This window comes from Perca flavescens, chromosome 24 (genome assembly GCF_004354835.1).
Source record: "Perca flavescens isolate YP-PL-M2 chromosome 24, PFLA_1.0, whole genome shotgun sequence".
Lineage (NCBI taxonomy): Eukaryota > Metazoa > Chordata > Actinopteri > Perciformes > Percidae > Perca > Perca flavescens.
The window spans coordinates 10,013,259-10,037,086 of NC_041354.1; the positions used below are offsets into that span (position 1 = coordinate 10,013,259).

General features: G+C 39.0%; 1 protein-coding gene across 2 annotated transcripts in view; it reads left to right on the plus strand.

The window, feature by feature from the left end:
* The window catches only part of atp11a (ATPase phospholipid transporting 11A), a 47,761-nt gene extending 27,457 nt beyond the window's left edge, over positions 1–20,304 (plus strand). The window contains exons 6-31 of one of the 2 annotated variants that reach the window (XM_028572241.1): positions 58–186; positions 352–455; positions 546–593; positions 2,026–2,090; positions 2,303–2,384; positions 3,593–3,743; positions 3,834–4,031; positions 4,360–4,473; positions 4,879–4,938; positions 5,028–5,194; positions 5,348–5,419; positions 6,186–6,259; positions 6,386–6,489; positions 7,420–7,601; positions 8,022–8,273; positions 8,616–8,793; positions 9,006–9,108; positions 9,329–9,474; positions 9,799–9,858; positions 10,007–10,134; positions 11,063–11,198; positions 15,273–15,338; positions 15,513–15,616; positions 15,783–15,948; positions 17,628–17,731; positions 19,069–19,143. In XM_028572241.1, the coding sequence (XP_028428042.1) occupies positions 58–186; positions 352–455; positions 546–593; positions 2,026–2,090; positions 2,303–2,384; positions 3,593–3,743; positions 3,834–4,031; positions 4,360–4,473; positions 4,879–4,938; positions 5,028–5,194; positions 5,348–5,419; positions 6,186–6,259; positions 6,386–6,489; positions 7,420–7,601; positions 8,022–8,273; positions 8,616–8,793; positions 9,006–9,108; positions 9,329–9,474; positions 9,799–9,858; positions 10,007–10,134; positions 11,063–11,198; positions 15,273–15,338; positions 15,513–15,616; positions 15,783–15,948; positions 17,628–17,717 (2,979 nt within the window). In that variant the 3' untranslated portion in view covers positions 17,718–17,731; positions 19,069–19,143. Of the gene's footprint in view, positions 1–57; positions 187–351; positions 456–545; positions 594–2,025; positions 2,091–2,302; positions 2,385–3,592; positions 3,744–3,833; positions 4,032–4,359; positions 4,474–4,878; positions 4,939–5,027; positions 5,195–5,347; positions 5,420–6,185; positions 6,260–6,385; positions 6,490–7,419; positions 7,602–8,021; positions 8,274–8,615; positions 8,794–9,005; positions 9,109–9,328; positions 9,475–9,798; positions 9,859–10,006; positions 10,135–11,062; positions 11,199–15,272; positions 15,339–15,512; positions 15,617–15,782; positions 15,949–17,627; positions 17,732–19,068 lie in introns of both variants that reach the window. The other variant, XM_028572240.1, reaches the window with a different exon arrangement.
* Positions 20,305–23,828: the final 3,524 nt, after the last annotated feature.

Below are 23,828 nucleotides of genomic sequence, written 5' to 3' on the forward strand. Positions count from 1 at the left end.
AATAAAAATAGGATGCCTCTTTTTTTTTTTTTTTTTTTTTTTTTTTTTCTTTCTCAGGTTGGAGATGTCATCTTGATGAAAGAAAATGAGACTTTTCCCTGCGACCTCATCCTTCTTTCCACGTCTCGAGATGATGGGACCTGCTATGTTACTACAGCCAGTCTGGACGGAGAGAGCAGCCACAAGGTGTGTACTGTACAGTATGTGTGTGGTATTAAAGTACAGGCCGGTTAGTTCACTTTATCCAACCTGAATATTTGATTTACTTCCTTCAAGTTAAGGCTGCCAGTTTTCATAGCAAAGGTCTTATTTGGTCTCTTTTCATTCACCCATCCGTTCTCTCGTTCCTAGACATACTATGCAGTTCAGGACACCAAAGCTTACAACACAGAGGAGGAGGTAGACACCATCCACGCCACTATAGAATGTGAACAACCACAGCCGGACCTGTACAAGTCAGTACAACACACTATGCATGCACACAACTGAAAAACACTGTATTGACAAATAAATGTTTGAAACACGTCTTTCCTGTTACGTCACAGATTCGTTGGCCGTATCAATATCTACATGGACAATGAGCCAGTGGCCAGGTAACCCAAAGCCCTCAAATGCTCCAGGTCCAGGAATACGGTCCATTTTTTTTCCAGTAAAGATCAAAGTAGATTTTTCCAAAATACCACTGTAAACTCCAAATCATTCCACCAATTGTTGTTTCATATTTAGTCAAAGTACTCTCATCCCTGAGACATGTTGGAAAGGTTATTCTTTTCTATATTTGAGTATTCCTGTTACTTAATTTAATTTAATTTCTTTATTTGATCAGGGACAATACACAAGAAACATTAGTCTATAAAAGAAGAGATGTCATGTGCCAGGTTATAGCAGAAAATGCTAATTTCCACCCGCAGTCCCTGGACAGGTTGATGTTCTACTTACAAAAATTCATAAAATATATACACAATAATACATGAAAGCATTACTTCACTCACATCATAGAAACACTCTCCATTTCAGGAATCTATCACTCACTCACTCACAGTTTACATCATTCATATCACAATCATTCAGTGCGTACAAATTTGCTTTGATAATAACCACTGTTCGGTCAGGCGTGTAAAAGTACTATAATTTGTGCATGAAATAATTTCGTTTGGAAGAGTGTTCCAAAGGCTTGTTGCTTTATAAGAAAACGATTGTTGACCATATGTGGTTCTACGTCTTGGAACGCTGCACTCTCCTCTGACTGTCGACCGTGTGGCTCTAGAGATTCTCTCCGAATTCATTGTGACAAATTTTCTCAAAGGGGGAGCAGCGTTGTTATGAATAATTTTAAATAGAGCAGAAATGTGATTATATTTAATTAGGTTTTCAAAACTCAAAATGTTATTTATTTTGAACTTTACAGTGATGATACTGGCGAGACTTTTTATCATGAATTTTTATGGCTCTTTTATATAATGATTCAAGTAATTTTAACGATGTTTTACACGCCTGAGACCAACTAGACATGCAATACAGAAGATGTGGAACAATCATAGTATTGAGGTATATATGTGAGGCTTCAGTAGTTAATGAATTTCTAATATGTTTATAATTCATCAAATTAAATTTCAATTTATTACCAATTTCTTTTATGTGACTTTTAAAACCAAGGTTCGAATCAAGTACTAGACCTAAATATTTTGTTTCATTTACATTTTTAATTTTTTGTCCATTTACTTGAATTTCTTGAGTTAGTTGTAATTTACGTTTATTTGAAAAAAACATTGAAACCGTTTTATCAACGTTTTAAGGTCAGACAGGACGTCTGCAACCATACTGCAACTTTTTGCATCTCTTTTGATAATTTGTCAGCAACCTCCAGCTCGTTATCCCCAAAAGTGAAGATCACCGTATCATCACAACGTCCGTCTTTTGTTTGCCATTGTATTAATCATTTTGTCTAAATTAGTTTGATTTAGTTTCTTTTTGACGTCTCTGAGCAGGGGCTTGATTTTAATTAATTTCTTTTTAATTTTGCAGGCCATTGGGAGCAGAGAACCTGCTGCTCCGAGGAGCCACACTCAAGAACACTGCACACATATATGGTAATATCACCTGAAATTGACTAATATGCTAGAATAAGTTTAGATCTTTTCTCTTTTTTTTGTCAAACTAGCTTTTTCCAGAGCTTTCAACTGTTTCTCACTGTCCTCCTCAACTGATGGAGTTTGTGAGAAGACTGTTAGATGTGATTAAAAGCTTTGGAAAAAGCTAGTAAATGGACTTTGAGTTAAGATGATGTCTGCCTCCCTTTTAGCGGTTGCCATCTACACTGGCATGGAAACCAAGATGGCTCTCAACTACCAGTCCAAGACTCAGAAACGGTCCGCAGTGGAAAAGTAGGCTCTCTCTCTCTCTTTCCTTCTCATTTACTTATTATAAATTGTGAACACTGGCTTCGATAATCATTTATATTTTTTACCCATCCATCAATTCACTGACTGAGAGTCCTTGTGTCTCTCTGGCTCACTGCACGGAGTGGATCTCTTTCTTTCCATCTGGCGTTGACGTGTGTCTTCTATCCAGATGGCTTGTAGATATGAATGACTGTAGGTGGATTACATTTACACTTGGTAACAGTGTGGGCCTGATTTAACTCATTGGAATTGCATTTGTCTTCCTTTTGCCAAAATGTACTTGGCTCGAAATAAATGCCTTGTGTCAGCTGTTCCGTTTTATACATGAGTATCTATTTCTAACAGTCTTGTATAAAATATTTGAAAGCAATACTTGAGTAAAAGTATCTTACCAGAAAAGGTTAAAGTCTCCTTTTAGAATATTTCTTGAGTAAAAGTCTTAAAGTAGCTGATATTTAACTATCAAAAGTAATTTTCTGATATTAAATGTAGCCTACTTAAGTATTAGAAGTAAAAGTTAAAGGAAGGGATTATGAACGTTATGGCCAAAGGTGTGTAACCTTATCTTCCTCACCACTGTCGTCGGGGTGGTCATCGTCTGTTACCATGGTGGCAGAGCCTGCACCAGGTGCTTCCATGACACTCTCAGTCATTATGCTTCCTCCTCCTCCTCTTCTTCTTTAGCTATCTATCTTCTTTGGCCTATGGTTTATTTTTGTTTTTTTTGCCGCTAGGCAACAAACAGGCATTAGGTTACCAACTGGAATGGAGCATGCATTATCTTGGCAATTTAGGAATAATGATTTGCCAAACCTGCTTTTTTGTAGTAACGAGTAACTAAGATGCTTAGGAGTAATGTAGTGGAGTAAAAGTATACATTTTATTTAGGAAATGTAGTGGAGTAAAAGTTTCAGGAACTATAAATAACGAAGTACAGATACGTGAAGATTCTACTTAAGTACAGTAGCCAAGTATTTGTACTTTGTTACATTCCAACACTGATTTCTAACAAATGCAGTGTGTTACAATCCAAAATGCCTTTTGCTGTACCTGTGGGACTGGTCTGCATTGTCTTTCTGAATCCATGCACTTTGGTGTGCCTGGTTTCTATCTCTGGACCAGAGGTATTTTTTGTGTTAATGTGGCCAGATGTTCAGATATAAAACGGACCTCGTTGTCTCTCCCTGCAGGTCAATGAATGCCTACCTGGTGGTCTACCTGTGCATTCTCATCGGCAAGGCACTCATCAACACGGTGCTGAAATATGCGTGGCAGGCCGACCCCAACAGAGACGAGCCCTGGTACAACGACAGGACAGAAGCAGAGAGACAGAGGCACATCGTGAGTCTGTTAATTACATTCCCTCAATCTGAAAAAATAAATAAATAGAAGAATTCTTCATCCCCTCCTCCTCATCCTCCTCTTCCTCAGGTGATCAGGGCATTCACAGACTTCTTGGCCTTTATGGTTCTTTTCAACTACATCATCCCTGTCTCCATGTACGTCACTGTGGAGATGCAGAAGTTCCTAGGCTCCTATTTCATCATGTGGGATGATGAAATGTTTGACAAGGAGCTAGGAGAGAGAGCCGTGGTCAACACGTCGGACCTGAACGAGGAGCTGGGACAGGTAGCAAAGACGACTTCCAACAGGCTGACATAAAAGCAAACGTTTCTGTACTGTACAGTAGTGGTGTGCGATACTGCAAAGTGGGCCTGCTCTGCACTGTGACAGGATCGACACTTACACAGACAGCCAGGTCGCCTCTCTGATGAAACCGCAGCAGTGCATGCTGGAGAGAAACTAAAGTACCGATCTCCTAACACTGGTATTGATCAATATCAATACCAACGTTTGTATCGATATTATCGATATTTGGATCGATCCGCCCACCACTACTGTATAGAGAAGTTGCATAGAGACTTGTGCTGTAACTCATTTCCTGCTCTCTGTCCAGGTGGAGTATGTGTTTACAGACAAGACAGGGACTCTGACAGAGAACAACATGGAGTTCATCGAGTGCTGTGTGGACGGACACGTTTATGTACCTCATGCTATCTGTAACGGACAGGTAACAACCTGATGGATGGACTATTTGTTTGCTCACAAGTCCTGCAATAAACTTTAAGATTAACACTATAATGACTTCCACTTTCCACCAGCACACACTGATTTTTTATTTTTTTATTTTTAATAGTTTTTTTCTGGAGCTTTCAACCACATCTCACACTCTCAAGGCAGCAAGAAACTACTATTTACAAGATTAAGAATTAACTTTTATGCTCAATCTCATGCACGATATTAATAAAATATAGCCACTGGCTCACTCTACAGCACATCACACCTTTGTTGTTTTGTTGCTTTTTTAGGGCATTTTAATATAATTGACTATATACTATATTTTAGACCATCAACATGTCCTATGTTTATGTCAATATTATCCTATTTAAATGTGCTTAATTTGTGTTGTTGCTAGGTGATGCCTGGTGCAACAGGTATGGACATGATCGACACATCGCCAGGTCCTGGGGCCAGGGTGAGCATCGTGTGTGTGTACGTGTACGTGTGTACGTGTACTTGTACGTGTGTACATTCGGGTAACGCTGTGTTGTCCATCCACCACAGGAGCATGAAGAGCTGTTTTTCCGGGCACTGTGTTTGTGCCACACGGTGCAGGTGAAGGAGGAGGAGACGGTGGATGGGATCAAGCATGGCATCCACCAGGGCAAGTCCACTTCCTTCTACATCTCCTCATCTCCAGACGAGGTGGCGCTGGTGGAGGGCATGAAAAGGTGGAACACACACACACACACACAATTTCACAATGATAAATCTGACTGTTGAATTGCAAATAAAGCCATCTGTGCACACAGAGCATTTTTCAAACACACACATTCGGTTCAGTCACTCTATTTCCAATAACGGTGCTTTACTCTGTGCCGCAGGCTTGGTTTCACCTATCTGAGACTCAAGGACAGTCACATGGAGATCTTGAACAGGGAGGATGAGATTGAGAGGTGAGTGTGTCTCTTTAAAACAATGTTGTTTATCTCTTTAAGCTTCAGCAACAATTCTTCTATAGGCTTTTTAATTATTGTAGACGTTATTTATAACACATACAGCACTTGTTATTATTGTTATGTATGTAATTTGTTTATTTACCACACGCCTCTGATTAGAATATTCCTCATGGTAATTTCTCTAAATGTAAAATGATGGCATTTACTAATTTTTGTTAACCATTTTGGACCCAGAAAGTTTCGGTTGCAGCATGTTACCATACTTGGTTTTGTTAATGTTAACTTAATGGCCAGTGTATGAAAACAGAGCAGAGATTAGAGTTGATCTGAACTGAATGTGCATTGCTGTAAAATGACATCACTTCAGCAACAAGTGGGAGTAGCCCAGTAACTGCTGAAACCAGCAGGCTTCCAGCTATGAGTTTAAATTTAGAACAGCGATGAAAAGAGATAATTGTTGGCTGAAAACTATCTCTGAAAAGGGTGTTCAGCTTTCAAAGTGATGGTCAGATAATCTCTGTTTGAGCTCATGTAATAGGATTTTTAAAGGTTTATGTAAGATTTTGATTACATATGTTTTGAGCTATTCCTGACAAAATAATATTTTAATTGACCATATCAGCTAAAATGAAGCTGTTCAAAATCTGATCCTTTCTTTACTGAACTCTACTGGTCATTTCAGCCTGCTAGTGTCAATGCTTTCCTTAATTTGAATGAATCTACAAGATAATTTCAATTTTAGTTGTGTGGGTTCTTTTTGTAGGTTTGAGCTGCTGGAGGTTTTGACATTCGACTCAGTCAGACGGAGGATGAGCGTCATTGTCAGGTCCAGCTCTGGTAAGGCATTTCAAACTGTTAATATGCATGTATATGTTTAGGTTCATGTGTATGGCACATGGTTTCTTACATACTTTTCTGTTCTTTTTTTTGCTTACGTGTGTGCGTTTGTGTGTGTGAGAGCAGGTGAGCTCTATCTGTTCTGTAAAGGCGCAGACTCCTCCATCTTCCCCAGGGTTATATCGGGCAAAGTGGATCAGGTTAGAGCTCGGGTGGAGCACAACGCAGTGGTGAGAGCACACACACACACACACACTTGCATTATATTTGTCATTCACTCATATCACTCGTTTCATAAAACTACAGAAAGTATTTTTCTGTTGGAGGATTATTCCCATGATTCACCTTGTGAGAGTTTTAAAGATTATGTTACGTCAGTGGTCTCCACAGTTATTGTAAATGACCACAGTGGTTGCCGTGGTTACCACAGGAAGTCAATCACTGGAGCATGGCCCACTTCCATCGAACAGTTCTGTATTTATCCACTGAGGGTCTAGTGTGGCTTCTAATAGACATACAATGCCCTATCCGTTTTTCTTGTCAGCTGTTCACAATTAATATGTATTTCATAATCTCATTACTCGACCCTAAAACACTTAAATTATTCATACATTGCATGGGACAGTAAACAAAAAGCCATAAGGTCACAAGATGTGTTTTATTGTAATTGTTGTTCTCTTTATAAACCCACATTTGATGAACTTCTCCTTGGAAATGAAGAATATAAACAACATAAGTAGGCACGAGGGGAAGTGTGCAACAGTTAAGCAATTAACTGCATAACTTCATTACATAATAACTCCCAAAATACATAACCCATAAAGATGAACTAAATAAAGTGAATTGAAACTGTAGTGGAAACCAGGTCAGTAAGACCGCGCTTGTTGAGGTTGCAGCTGTAGATAAATCGTAGCTTTCAGTGGAAATAGAAAGATCTATGGTGGGCGTTGTACTGGTGAGGTTCAAATGAAAAGAGCAGTTACTACCCACACACACCATACACTCACATTCAGAGTCCAAACTCAAGCAAATATCTGTATTTTGCTGTTTGTTTAGAATCTGGGGCACAAACAGCATGTTTCAGATGGAACATGTAAAAAGAAGGCCATTGGAAAAAACCTTGATATACCAGTCTAACCCTGTTTGAATCTCTCCTCCAGGAGGGTCTGAGGACACTTTGTGTTGCCTATCGGCCTCTGAGTCCCGAACAGTACCAGGAGGTTTGCCACCTGCTGAACGGGGCCAAGTTGGCACTGCAGGACCGAGACAAACGACTAGCCGAGGCCTACGACCTCATCGAGAAAGACCTGATACTCTTGGGAGCCACTGCTGTGGAGGACAGGTGGACGATCTCTTCTAAGGGCAATTTTGCTGCCAAATATATAGAAATGTAGTCTTTCGGTCTGTTATAATCACCCAAGTGTTACTGTATGCTTGCTCTTTTTGAATCGTAATGTCTGCACTTCAAAAGCACTAACTCTTTATTCTGTGCGGGCTGCTGGCATGACAAGTGCTGCCCCACTTCTGTGGGAGCGTAACTGAGTGAGGGCAAGAGGCAGTTCAACCCTCTGAAGCAATTACAGTGTAGGCTTCAAAGGGATTGGATAACCCAGAGGGCATTGCAAGTCAACTCATCACTTTAAAAATGATTCAAGTATTGTTATACTGTACGGCTCTGTTGTTGCTGTGTTATATTCTCCTACCCATCATTAATACGTACTCTCTTTCTTGGTCTGTGTTTTCCTACTTTGCTTTACGACAGGCTCCAGGAAAAAGCGGCAGACACCATTGAGTCTCTCCACAAGGCAGGTATGAAGGTGTGGGTGCTGACCGGTGATAAGATGGAGACGGCGGCTGCAACCTGCTATGCCAGCAAGCTGTTTCGCCGCAACACCCAGATCTTGGAGCTGACCACTAAACGTACTGAGGAGCAGAGCCTTCACGATGTCCTGTTTGACCTGAGCAGGACCGTCCTGAGGCAACACGGAGGCATGACCAGGGACACCTTCTCTAGGTAGTGTCTGTCTGTCTGTCTGTCTGTCTGTCTGTCTGTCTGTCTGTCTGTCTGTCTGTCTGTCTGTCTGTCTGTGACCAGCTTGCCAACCTTGTTTAAGATTTCAGATGAAATATCTAGGAACGTGGAATGAGCCACATACATATGCTTGCAGTGGAAATCATACTTCTACAAAAAACAACCTGTTATATGCTTCAAATACTTTTAAAATGAGAAGTTTTTTTAATTAAAATGTTTTTTTTTCTATCTATGTTGCAATCAGTCAACAATAAAGTGTTTTATTGTAGCTAAATGAAGTATGGTGAAGCTGTCCTGTATTTGACAGGCCTTCTGTTTGTCCAGTTTATCAGGTGACTGTACTGACTATGGTCTGATCATCGATGGAGCCACTCTCTCTGCGGTGATGAGGCCCACCCAGGAGGACTCAATTTCAGGGAACTACAAAGAGATCTTCCTAGAAATCTGCCGCAACTGCAGCGCCGTTCTCTGCTGTCGAATGGCGCCACTCCAGAAAGCACAGGTACCAAAACTGCTGTGGACTGCACCTGTATTCCTTTTTTTTTTTTTTTTTGACAGACATCAATCTGAATGAGTATGATGGTTTTCACATATATCACTAAGACTCAATATGGATTTAAAGTGAGATATAAGTCCTGGAGGGATGCTTTGTGCTGATCTGTTAAGCTGTTGTAAGGAGTTAAAGGTATGATACCACTTTTCTTGTATTTCTAGATTGTGAAGCTGATCAAAGCCTCCAAGGAGCACCCGATCACGCTGGCCATTGGAGATGGAGCTAACGATGTCAGCATGATCCTAGAGGCCCATGTTGGCATCGGTTAGTACTCTGGCAGTTTTGTCCGTTTAACTACGTAACTAACAATATGATATGTCATATTAACATCTTCCACAACTCACTCTGCCTTTATTTCCATCCACATCAGATGTACAGTGAAAGAATAGAAGCACTTTTTACACACGTGGTCATGGTTACAACATAACTGGAAAAGTTAACATAAACCTAATGTGTGAAATGTATCCTTTTTCGGCCTCTTTAGGTATCATGGGTAAGGAGGGTCGTCAGGCAGTGAGGAACAGTGACTACGCCATCCCAAAGTTCAAACATCTCAAGAAAATGCTGCTTGTCCATGGACACTATTACTACATACGCATCTCTGAACTTGTGCAATACTTCTTCTACAAGGTAGTCTGTCTGCTCATTTCATGTACACTTTTTGTAGTTTATATACTGCATATACATTTACATTTTTTTTTTTTCAGGGTATTTTTTATTATGAGGCTGTAACCTAGTTGCAATTTTCTGTTACGTAGATTTATTTCTAGTTCTGGTCTTTTTAAATTCATTTGTAAAAAAAAAAGACATTTTTTACACATTTACATTCAAACTTATTACAAGCTTCAGCAAGAATTTGCAACAAACAAACAAAACAATACTTTTAATCCCTTCTACAACTCCTGACCTGCTGCCGGCTTTTCTTTTCTCATTTGTTTTCTTTTTTTTTCCCAGAATGTCTGTTTCATCTTCCCCCAGTTCCTCTACCAGTTCTTCTGTGGCTTCTCACAACAGGTACATATACATTCTCTCTCTCTCTCTCTCTCTCTCTCTCTCTCTCTCTCTCTCTCTCTCTCTCTCTCTCTCTCTCTCTCTCTTTCTCTTTCAAAATAAACAAAAAGAATAACTAAAAAGCTTAAATTCTCTTTACCCGTCTCCCCAGCCACTGTATGATACAGCCTACTTGACTCTGTACAACATCAGCTTCACCTCGCTGCCCATTCTGCTCTACAGTCTCATAGAGCAGCACATTAACATGGACATCCTGAAGAAGGACCCATCTCTCTATAGGTTAGTGTCGATATCTAGTGGGTGTGTGTATATGTGTCATGTAAAACTGTTACTTGCTGCCTCTGCAAACTTCTTATACAAACGTTGGACAGATTTGTGTTTGGTTGTGAAAATGAGGAGTTGCAAACATTCCAACTTGAAGTCTAACCTCCTGTAACATGTCTACATAAGATCTAGATCCCAGGGATTCAGTCTACCCCAGCCCATAATTTAATATAATAGCTAGAGATGTCCCCAACAACCACAGGGTCTACTTCAGCCTCATAAGCAAAAGAAACCCATTAATATATTTCAGACGTTCTGTTACCGTCCCTCCATTGGATTGTTTATGTACAAAGTAACAGCGGAAGATTAAGTATTTTCAAAAGCAAAAGAGTCCACTAATTTTATTTGACTAATAGACAGCAGGCATAAACATTTTCTATGGATTTTACATCCATGCAAAGAAGACTCAGTACAGGACTGCTCAGTACATTTAGATCAGGCCTCAGAGGGCAGAAACCCTCCCTCTTTAACTTGATTTAGTTGGGTTCAGTTTGGTCATAGCTAAAATACTTCCAAATAGAAAACTTGAGGTTTCACATGATTAGACGAGACATTTATGTTCTCAGTCTGAATTCTTCCTTTTCTCATCGTATGACTCTCAAAATTGTCTTTTGTCACAAACAAGGAGACTTCTGAAGGCACATAAATGTTCTCAAGTTATTTCGTATTTTAGTGTTTGTATAGGGCGTCTGTATCAGTGACGTAATCATGAATTATTGCACATGGAAACAAAATCAAATAAGAATATCTCATGGTCGTTCCTGGTTGAGGTCTTCCCAAAGACAGCTAATGTAGTATTGATCAGTAACTGTGTAATTGCTCATCCGAGAAATGGTCAACATGAGTCATTAACAGTACTATCATCTTGTGTTTGTCTTGACAGAGATATTGCTAAGAACTCTTTGCTGCGTTGGCCCATCTTCTTATATTGGACTATCCTGGGTGTGTATGATGCCATTGTGATGTTCTTTGGTGCCTACTTCCTGTTTGACAACACCACCTTCACCAGCAATGGACAGGTAACATCCATGTGTCCGAGACAGCTCCTTTTTAATTCACTTTTGGACCAGATTTATGGTACATCTTTCAAAGTAATAAGCACCACCACCTTTTTTTGAGTACAGTTTGTAATAGAAAGCCATGAACCTCAGACGTTTAAATGTATATCAAATTATAGGCTTTATAGGCGGCTATTTTTGATTTCCTATTATTACAATTTGTCAATTTGCACATTCTCTGCAGGTTCATGCCTGTTGTGCTGCACTTCTCTATAAAACACATTTATAATTTGCTGCTTGTCGTTTGTCTTTTTCAGTCTTTTGGGGATGTTTTAAGTTTATTAATGCACATAAACCACAGGTATTTTTCTTTGTGGTTTAAATCCCAGTGTATTCTTACCTTTTTTTAATACCCAGGTTCATGTGTTTTAACTGCAGCCTTTTGAAAGACACAGAGTTGCTTTGATGGATTTGTTAATATGATGCATCTGAGAGATTTATTTTTTGCTTTTAGCTTTTTATTTTTTATATTAAGTGCAACTCAAAACTGAAAGTGGTTATATAGTGGTAGGTTAAATTAATAGTGAAAACATACCTTTGACTTCAGTTAAAGATCAATTTAAAAAAGCAGTGTCCGTGCAGCTGATAGACGTTCTCTCATTCATATCCAAGACGCGACCGCATGGCAGGTTCCATCTTCCTCTGTTTCTCTTTTTGTTTTCATTTTCAAGCAGCATTACTCTTTCCAGAAACCTTTTCGGACTGCTTTGAGTTGCTTGATTTAACTTTTTATTTTTTTTATTTTTTTATTTTTTTTTATGCATTGAATTTTTATTCTTCTCCAGCTACAAAACTGTTGTTTATTTTATTATGATTTTCTTCTTCTGGCCTTCTCCTCTTCTTCTTCCTCTCCTCTTACCTTTGTGTTGCTATTTTTTTTGCTTCTCTTTCCTCCTCCCAGCTAATGACAACCAACACACAGATGGTAAGCCTGTCCCTGTCACTCTGTCATCTGTCCCCTAGTTTCAGTTTCCAATTCCCTGTTTGGTCCCATCACACAGCCTGATCCCAAAGCACTCATCATCCATTCACCGTTCATCTCATGTCCAGCCCTTAGTGCTTGCTGTAGACACATCAACTGTAGGCTTTTGTGTAGTGACCATGCTTATCTGTCCAGGTGTTAATTTTGTGTGTGTGTGTGTGTGTGTGTGTGTGTGTGTGTGTGTGTGTGTGTGTGTGTGTGTGTGTGTGTGTGTGTGTGTGTGTGTGTGTGTGTGTGTGTGTGTGTGTGTGTGTGTGTGTGTGTGTGTGTGTGTGTGTGTGTGTGTGTGTGTGTGTGTGTGTCACTCAATATCGTTATTGCGATATCACGTTGCGCAGTATTATATCGAAAGTGTCTCTAAGTATGCAATATTTTGTGGAGCGAGTGACCGTGTAAGTGAAGAAATAGTTAGAGACAACGAAACAAATCAGTGAAGTGAAAGAAAAGTTGTGTCCTGTTCTCTTTATTTATATATTTTATACTGTACAACCAGTAAAACATGTCCTGTTCTGTAGACATGGTCCTTATTTATTAATTCATGTTGTGCCAGTCCAATATGACAGTTGAAAATAAACCTTGTGTTGTAAGAAAGCTCGTTTTATTTGTTATTTATCTATTTTAATGCGTTTTCCCGTACCGTTTGTAATTTTGCATAAGTTTAAAAATATCGAAATCAATATCAATATCGCAATATTCATAATCGATATCGCAATGTCACATTTTGTTAATATCGTGCAACCCTAGTGTGTGTGGACAGTTAAAAACAGTGGGAAAATAAATATAGAAAAGTAGTTACACTCCTACTCCCATTACATGACATTTAGCCATCTTTCTAATCTAATTCTCCTTGAGTTGATGGAACTCCCTTCTAGAGCAGAAGAACATTGTCACATTTGCGGTTACTCTCTGAGCCATCAGGACTATTTATAGGTGTATTTGTAAAGAATTAACCAAGGCAGGGCACCATCAGGACCGAACAGGATGCAAAGAAGCTGGTAGTGATGTTCTGAAGCTTCATTTAGGTTTACTGAAAGTTTAAAGTGCATTTGCGTATGTGAGTGGGTATGTGAGTGGGTGGTGATGGCACAGTGGATATGACACATGCCTTTGGTATGGGAGACATTGGTTCGATTCCCTCTGCAATACATCAACCAATGTGTCCCTGAGCAAGACACTTAACCCCTAGTTGCTCCAGAGGTGTGCAACCTCTGACACATATAGCAAAATGTAAGTCGCTTTGGATTAAAAGTTTCAGCTAAATGACATGTTATGTAATGAACAGCTGCACAGAACAGCTTAACAGATTGGTATTGTAAAAGTTGTTCTGTGGTGATTTTGCTGATGTCCATGCTGGTAACAAAAACACTGACACGTGTGGAGTAAATGTTAACTAGAATGTACAGTAGGTTAGACATTAGAGACACTGGTTTCAACATGTTTTGGAAGGGTCTTGGTAGATGGCCCAAACTCTAATATCAAGTATCAGTATTCAGTCAGACATCCTGTGTGAATTCACCATCTAGTAGGGAATAATCTTTTAGGATTTTGTGATAAATGATAATATGGCATAATTTTGCTACATCAGCAAACTAATAAACAAAAAAAGGTCACATTAAAATTGTCTTGGTTAATACCTTCCCTAGGTAATGGACTTTACTTATGTCTATGATTTTTTTAAATCAAGTATTTCCTCTCTTGCCTAAATCCAAACAAATGTCTTGTTGTCATGATATCTCTGTAATTCTACAACACCAAACATTTTGGCTTTGTCTTGGCACTTAGGATAGCTTATAGTGTGACCACAGTCTGGGTTAGAACTTATCACGGTCATCATTTCATTTGTCACCGTCACATCAACATTACAACCACCACATATTCAGGTGCCATTAAAAACTTAACTTAATTTATTCATGTATCACATCTCTTATTCATTGTCATGGTTTTTAACACATTTAAGGTTACCACAGCAAAAATGAAAACGTAATATTTTGTAATGTGTCTTGCATGTTAGTAGCCAAAGAGTGCACAGTTAAGCCTGAGTGAAAGTCTAAATGACCAAATTATGAAATTAAGTAATACAAGGTGATCTTCTTACTACCATGAATTTTCAAGACAGGGTACATTTAAGTGTTTGTGTGAAATAACATTTAGGGCTAGACTTTAATCCTTTGGCCATCGTCATCTTAATTTCATTCTGTCAGGATTATTATGGGATAACACCTCTATATTATTACTGTAAAGAGGACTGCTAGCAAACAGATCTGTCTTATGTCAATACCATTGGGAGCTATATTGTTAATAATTAAGACTACATTTCCCATAATCAGCAGAGCAGAGAGCCTTTTAAATAATTGTCTCTTCAGCTGAAATAGATTTGTATATTGCTCTTTCACTATCTGCAACTCCCAGAAATTAAAGCTTTTTAGCAAAAGTTAAAGCAATATTATGTAACTTTTAGCGCAAGCTGCAGTTCCAATGAGACAACCTGTGGGGGGACCAACGCGGGAAAAGTTACATAGTGTTGCTTTAAGTTGCAATAATGTCTTTCACCTTTTTTGCGGACGAAGATGAAGATGGACCTTTTTGCTGTAAAGCAACCGTAAAAAAAAGTTTCCTTCCAAATCAAGCCTCAGTATAATTTGCAGTGAAGAAGCTGCCTTGCTTCATGTTGGCATTCTTTGTTTCAAATTTACATAAATAATAAGTATTTTTGCTTTTATAAAATGGTTCACGTAGCACATTTTAAAATGTTTACCTATCAGGTTGACATGCAGCACATCAACTCATGCTCATGAGTCTTCTGACAATCTATTGTTCACCTGTCTGAGCACCCTGCCATCTGTTTGATTGATTCCTCATTGAATATGTGCACTTAAGTTTATCTGTGTACCATATTAACGGCAGGCCTGTAGAGTAATCTCAAATGACCGGAGTGCATTTACCTTGAAATTAATGGCATTTATTGAATTGAATTGAATTTAAATACAATTTAATTAAAAAAAAAAAAAAAAAAGGTGTCACTAACAGCATCTGTTGTCATTTTGCTGCTGCAGATGTTTGGAAACTGGACATTTGGGACGCTGGTCTTCACTGTGCTAGTCTTCACTGTTACATTCAAGGTAAGCACACATACAAGTACACATACAGACACACTCGTTCAGTCTGCACAGTATCTGCACTCACAGAAGCACCCAAGCAAAGCTGGATTAAGCACCCGCTGGTAATATTAAAGTGAGCTACAACATTTAACAGGTCAAAGGTTTCCTCTCTCATCTCTCACCTCTGTCTTGTAGTTGGTTCTAGATACTCATTACTGGACTTGGATCAACCATTTTGTCATCTGGGGCTCACTGATATTCTTTGTGGTATTCTCTCTGCTGTGGGGAGGAATCATCTGGTAAGCTTCGAAAATAATTCAGTTGAACTCTAAAGATAATGTTTTCCTATGTTTTTGTTGGCATGATCTTTACAGTATGTAAAAGCCTGAAACTTAAAAATTCAATGAATGAAATATTTCTAAATTCTCCTCTCCTTCCCATCTCCTCTCTCTTCTCCTCCATCAGGCCTTTCCTCAACTACCAGAGGATGTACTATGTGTTCATGCAGATGTTGTCCAGTGGTCCGGCGTGGCTCAGCATAATCCTTCTGATAACAGCCAGTCTGCTGCCAGATGTGGTGAAGAAGGTAATCTGGAGGGCGCTGTGGCCCACCACGACTGAACGCATACAGGTAGGTTCATATACACATATTTGTAAGTATGTATTTGACACCAGTCAACTGGGAAAGTACTAAGAATTGCATCCATCACTGTATAAGAGTGCTCTATGTAAACCTACATTATGTGTAAACCTAAATACATATTTGTCAAATGTAATGAAATTATTTTGGAATAATTACTCTAATCTTATCTTATCCTTCAAGCTCAGTTCACACAAGTAGAACAGCGCCCTCTGCTTGTGTTTCATGAATCAAATACTTTTAGACGTCTCAATATTTTTGAGTAACATTTGCTGAAAGTGGTCTAAATCATTTTTCTGTTTGAAGCTTTCTAGACAACCATATAATACTTTTATCAACTGTAAATAATGCAGCGTGTCAAATTTCTAACTGCTGCCTGTGGGTCAGCAGATGTATGCTGGCTTTGGCTACGTCCCTCCTCTGTTGGATGTAAGTCTGTATGCCTCTGTCTCCATGTGCAGTGCTCCTTTTATTTCTAAATCCGAGAAGTTCAGACTTTAAACGCTCAAAATATTTTATTAATGGAGTTAGAAAATGCAGCAATCATAACTATTATTTCCCTCGTCTACAGAGGCTAAGAGTGGCTTTTGTGCTCCCCCAGGCTCTGGAGTCTATTGACAGGGGAGCTATTGAAAAGAACAGCACTATTGTTATTTTAGGTGCAGGTGCAGTTCGTAGGTAGCTGGGGAATTTTAACCAAGCCTGAATCATCACACTGTATTTGATGGTTTGATCAGTTGCTGTAGTTACATTACCTTTCTGGGTTGTAGCAGATGTGTACAATAATGTGTAGCCTGGCAAATGTGTTTGTTTTCAAACTGTTTGCAGTGAGGTTTGAACTTTCACCTCCTAATAACCCAAACAACTAAATATATTTCTTCCTTCATGTCCTTAACTGCTCCTTCCTCTTAACCTTCCTTCCTCTTAACCTTCCTTATTATCCTCTGAGACAGGCTTTATATTCTCGAATGATTGTCTGTAAATGTGAACTTTTGCATAATTTGATCGTGTGGCATTTTGGAAGATCTGACTGATCTTCAAAGCTTTAACTCTTCCCTCTCCCTGTTCACTCCTCCCTCTGACCTCCTGGTTCTTTCCTTCCTCCTCTCCTCCTCACTCTGGTTCTCCACCGTGGCAGAATAAGCGTCGGTGCCTTGCCTCCGAGCCCTCCACCATCTTTATGCTGTCTCAGACTTCCAGCAGAATCAGTTTCTAACCCAGCCCTCCTAGAGGTGACCCTCTGCCTTTCCTCCTGTCTCTAACTTGTGTAGAATCCCTCTTTCTCTCCATTTTCCTTTTTTTGTATCCGGTTACTTTCTCCCTGTTATAGTTTTGCATGAAGTAAATATTTTGTCAAACCGTGTCATTGCATGCCAGTGCATCTACATCTGGATTTAGTTTGGTTCCTCTGCCTAAAGTGTAAATGCAGCGTACGTAGAGTGTGATGTGTGACCTTCATAACTTTGTTTTAGAAATCAATATTTTGTAACATTTAGGTTGTGTGTGATGTGTATGTGGTAGACCTTTAAAGTGTTTGTCTTTGAATGTGTATATATGTGTTTGTGTGTGTGTGTGTGTGTGTGTGTGTGTGTGTGTGTGTGTGTGTGTGTGTGTGTGTGTGTGTGTGTGTGTGTGTGTGTGTGTGTGTGTGTTTGCGTGTGTGTCCACAGCGTTTGAGGTATAATAGAGGGTCTGAGAAGGCCCTGACCTACCAGAGTTCTGACTCCTTACTAGATGGAGTAGCTGTCACAGAAACCTAGAGGGCTTCAGCACGGTAAAACACACACTGTGTGTGTGTGTGTGTGTGTGTGTGTGTGTGTGTGTGTGTGTGTGTGTGTGTGTGTGTGTGTGTGTGTGTGTGTGTGTGTGTGTGTGTGTGTGTGTGTGTGTGTGTGTGTGTGTTTGTGTGACGTTAACATCCTGCAGTGATGGGGTTTACTTTGTAGTGGTGTGTGTGGTTTCACAGATTTGACTTTTGAGAGTTGTACCTGACTAACAATGGGTTAGTGTGTGTGTCTTTGTGAGGGTCTTAAAAGTTTGATGATCCAAAAATCCTCCAGGTATTGTATAAAGTGCTTGCATCCTGTTGGGTGATTCTTTACATGGAGCTCTGGCGCCCTCTCATGACACTTTTCATCCTTGCTGCAGAGCCAGAAGACTTGGCACACGGTGGGGCTGAACATGTATGCATGTTTATTAGTCAGGTTTCATTTGCATGGTTTGGTCTGGTTCTTTTAATGGTGTTGTATGGCGTTATTTATTTACATATTCTTGTATATGCACTACATTTGCTTGGGTTGCATTGCTTGTGTCTGAACAGGATGGACAGGATATTATCATCACAGCTGGCCAATCAGATTTAAGACAATGCAATATTTTATTCATTACATTTTATGAATAACTGAATTGTCTGCTGAGGCAGAATTGTGTCCAGGTTCAGTTTACTGCCAGAGGAAAGCTTTTTTTTATTTTTATTATTATTATTTTTATTTATTTTTTACAGTAGCTCATTTGGCCTTTGTCCCTTTAGCCTTTACCTTCATGCTTTAATCTCTACTCCGAAATATGTGCTGTAGCGTAAGAAGAGTCAGACCCATTACCTCAGATAAAAATTGGCTTTTGGCTTGGTTAGCTTGTAAAGCAGCCAGAAAAAAAACTTAATACAGCAATTACTGATGTTGTCAACATGCAGATGCAACTCTACTGAACTTGGTGGCATCAATGTGGGGAAAGCTCTTTCCTGTTGCAACATGACAAAGTTGGAAACACATTGTAGCACTAATATTTCCATTTATTGGAACTACAACCTAGCCAAAACCATGAAAACCTAGAAAACTAATAATAATGGAAGCATACTATATTGCCCAAAATATAATTCTATACTGGAGCGCTAATATTTGTATTCATTGGAACTACAGCCCAAACCATGAAAACATAGAAAACTAATATCCACAGTTTAAATTCTGGCCATCTGGGATAACAATGTCTTCTCCTCCTGCTCTCGGAGAGACCTCTACGGCACAGTAAACATGTTTTCTTCTCTGGATTTACTTTGTGTCTCCCTCTCTCCCCCTCTGTCTCCTTTTCCTCCCTCTTTACACATTAACACAGAATGCTGATAAACTCTACAAAGGCCAGCTGTCCGAGTTCACCCCCCTGGCATCTCTTCACGCGCCATCCAAGGCTGGCAGCCACCGGCGAGGCTCGGGCAACGAAAGGAACGCCCCAAACCCTCGAAGGTCTGAACCCTTAACCAAGAAAATCATGTTCACACGCTGGCAAAGAACGCCAGACTACAGCACCTTCACCCCCCTCATCCGATTCGCAGATGGCTCCCGCCACTCAAAGCAGGGACACGCCTACAACGGGGCGGGGCCAGAGACCTCAGTTTAATTTATTTCCATCTAGTGTTTTTGTATTGTTATATTCTAATATCGGATATAATGGCATCCATTTAGAGTTGAACTGAACAAAGGAGTAATTTGATAAATTGGTCCAGAAGCTGACCAGGTCACTGCAAAGTAAAGTTACACAAAAGTAACTGAAACTAATTTAGTTACGTTACTGGAGTCAAATAACAGACTGTGATGCTAATAGCAGGTATCTATAATCCATCTGAAAGGGATTACAATAAAAGTGACATTCACAAGTGGTCCCAAGTCAGCAGCCAAGTATGGCACAAAGCACTCTGGGACAGCTTTGGTAAGGACTCCATCCACTACACACCGCTACAACGTGCAAAGGGCTCAGCGTATCGATGTCAGAACAAACGGACAGAAAAAAAATGTGCACTGGCCCTTTACATCCGCCTGCCTTTGATAGCTGGCAGCTAAAGTTTACTTTACTCAAATTTAAAGGATTTATGACTTTTTGAAAAACAATTATGGTGTGTTGTGATTGTGCTGCTGCTGGTGATGATGATGATGAAGACCGTAACAGTGCTTATTAAACAGATATTTTCTGTTCTTCATCCTACCATCTCTCTCTCTCTCTCTCTCTCTCTCTCTCTCTTCTCTCTCTCTCTCTCTTTCTTTGTCTGTTCTTTCCCTTTACAGGACTAACTGGTGTTGCCTGTGTGCAAACATATTATCACGAAATACTCCCTAGGACTCTCTATGACATTGTAAGGAGGAGTGTAGTAGAGCAGTAAAGCCTAAGTGTTGGAGAGTTAGTCTTTTTTCCTGTTTCATTAGTCACTGTTTATGTGTTAAAGGAAGAAAGACTGAATTTAGCTGCACATCCAACACTTACGCTTTCAAACTCACATTTAGGTAGTCTAGAGTAATTGGCGGAACAAATGTGTGTGTGTGTGTGTGTGTGTGTGTGTGTGTGTGTGTGTGTGTGTGTGTGTGTGTGTGTGTGTGTGTGTGTGTGTGTGTGTGTGTGTGTGTGTGTGTGTGTGTGTGTGTGTGTGTGTGTGTGTGTGTGTGTGTGTGTAACTGTTCGCAGTTGTTTGTGTCTTGCATTCATTTCTGCAGGATCCCCTTCTGTCTTTTTGTCCTTAATGCACTTTAACTATAGACCTTCTTCTTAAATGTATCTATAATGCTACTGTATATGCAAAGACCACATTTGTATATGGCTTGAAATAGATAGATGGTAGAAATGGCTATATTATGGCTTCCCAGCTGTTTCTCAATGCCTTAATGCCACCTTGTAAATACTACATTATCTTCCACAGAGATTTTTTACCAAAGAAACAGACAATATGATGTCTTTTAGACAACAACTGATGGATACACTGCAGTGCTAGGTGAAGTGTGTGTGATCTATGGGTCAATGTACACACTTTAAATAAAAAGAGTATGACATTTAGTGGACATCTTTAAGGAAAATAAAATGACTGTAGTAAAATGCAGCTCTCTAAATATGTGTAAAACATTGGGTGCATGTCAAGCTTTGAGAGCTTTGATTTTTTTTTTTTTTTAATTGTGTTCACTTTCCTCAAAGCACCTTAAAAGTTAACATAAGAAACATGTCCGCATTCAAATCATCGTAACGCAACAAAATGATTCTATCAAGTGCCCCAAACTACTTGACGCCTTAAATAAATTAATATGCAGGTTTTCTTAGATTTGATTATTTAACACACAGCCATTTATTGATAGGAACACAGTATGAAGTTGGAGACAGCAGCTGGTTAGCTTAGCATAAAGACTGGAAACCGGAGGTAACAACTAGCTCTGGCTTTGTCAATACAATAAAACAGTTCCCCAAATGTCCAAAAAAAATGGAATTTCATGCACCCAAAGGAAATGTGAGTATCAGACATACCTATTCATGTATTTTAGGTTACAGCTTCTAATAGCTCGGTGTTAATGCTCTTAAACGCCTTATTGTTACTAGAGTCCAATGAGATTCCCTACCTTGAAAAGAGCCTTTGCAGTGCAGTCTTTAAATTCTGTCTCACACTTTCCTGCTTCAACTTGTATCCTCTCTGACTTTCTTTCTGGCTGTCTCTCTCTTCATGTCCTTCTCTCATTCCTTTTCTGGTGACGTGATGCTGATGTGGAAGTTTTCCTATCTCTGTGAGAGCCGCCTCCACCCGTCTGATCATCCTCTCGTGTGTCCCTTTCTGCATCTCCTCGGACATTCATCCATATATCCATCTATCAATGTGAGACGGATTACAAATTATGTTTTCTACTACTTTCGATAGTACTTCTATGAACCAAAGCCTTGTTGCTGCTAGAGATCCTTTTAGCTGCTTTACATTAGGTGCCTTGTGGTAGTTTCTCTCTCTGCTGAACTGTCTTTGCTTGCTTTATGGTAAATTTACCACCAATAATAGGCATTTGGATCGGACAAAAGCCCCGCAGATGATGGATGAAAGGATGCATGACTGAGGAGTGCCTGAGAGAATGGATACGTGAGTGAAAAGGTGAATGTAAAAAAAGTTTTACATAGGTTATACTGTCCAAGAAGACTTATTTGGAAAAAACACTGAAATATTACAATTAATACATGATCAATGAACAAATGAATTACTTATTGCACCAAAACATTCAATGATTCACGTTTTAATGTTTTTTATTGTTTATATTCCAAATGTTTTATATATGTCCAGGAGGGCATCTGTCTCTGAAATCTTTGTATTGTTTTCTATTATGTGCTGTGTATAATTCTTCTTTACCAAATTAAGAGTGAAGGTCTCAGAGCACAAAATATATCAGTCTGATGTGATGTTGTCTTTAACTTTATTTCAATGAGAGAGACAACTTGAAGAGCTCTGTTTGATCAATGTTACAAATGGATTTTTGTGTGTGTACATTTGCTTTTGAATTTTTTTTTCTTTGACTTCTCAAAATTCTGGTTTTCTATTTCAATATTTATATAAAAGTAACCGTAAAGCAAAGGGGTTCTTATACTGTCGGATTCTGTGGTAAGATCCACAGAATTTGTCTCTAAACTTAATTTGCAAAACAATAACATAATAACCTATTTTCTTACTCACCTCTAGTGGTATCTGGCCATGCAGATTGGAACTACTTTCTACAAAAGCAGTAGTCCCAACTTTTTTACAGTGAAGTCTGTGGAATATTGGGGTGGAGACAGAAATCTCAGAGACTGATCTCTCAGAACCTGGGCAGAGAAAACTAAAACTATCTGCATGGCTAGATACTTCAAGTTGAAGTATTTCCTTGCATTCAAATGACCCAATGCAACGAACATAGCCTCAGAGCACTAGCCATGGAAGAGTAAATAAAAAAATTTCTATTGTCCTAGTCTTGCATTCTAAAGTCATGTATAATCCCTCCGTCACAATTGAGAAACACTTCTTGGAAATTAAGGTTTCTCTTTCTATCCACACACAAATCTACCAAATCCTGTATTGTGGGATATTATTATTATTATTATTATTATTATTATTATTATTATTATTATTTATATTGGAATCTCTGTGAGGTAGTCTGTCCAAGGGATAAATTAAGTACTTCTTGTCTGTTGGAGAGTTGATAGAAAACTGAAATCCATATTACTTAATGACTGAATTACAAAAAATACCCACATGAACTGTAGAGTTTTTTTGTATGATAGAGATCATGTAACCTTTTTTTACGCTCTGGAGCCGGTATTTGATGTGTGTCTTATTTATGTAGAAGAGTATTCGAACAACCAAACTGAGTTGAAACAAAAATACTGGACATGTATGTATGCATAGCTTTAATGCTTTTTTTTTTAAATTATTATTATTATTTTTTAAATAAGAGATGTCTGTGGTGTTAGCTCAGATACACCCCTGCACTGAACAGTCTTGTCTGATGTTTGACACTTTGCTGTAGAATCTTTCAGAGCCATTATTGGTGGATTTTATGTCTTACAGTACCAATCGCTCTGTCCTGATCTTTCAAGACCACCGCTAAACGGACAGCCTTCGAACAGAATGTCAACTTTCTCTTTAACAATGTATTATTGTATAGTGTTATATTTCTCATAACCAACAGTATCTATAAATCGCTGTACACTCAGATACAGTGTATATACAATATATAAATGTAGTTATGTTAATTGATGTACAGTTTTTGGGTCTTTTTATATGCAGTTTTTAAACATATCGAGATTTACTTGTGGATTTTTGCCAACCTTTCTGTAGCTATCAATGGCAAACAACTGTACATTTACTTGAAAGTAAATATAAAAACCTGAAATAATGTCATGTTTCAGTAGTTATTTGCAGCTGCATTTCATGCATCAGCCACATGGATGCAGTAGAGTATTTCTGATGTGTCAGACCTTTCGGAGTCCTTTTTAAAGATCTGAGTTGACAAATCAAACACACCTGAAGAGTTTCCAAATATTTGAAGCTGATGAGATACAATCAAAATGATATTTAATGAGTGGAGTTTAGCGCATCAAACCAGCCTGTGCTT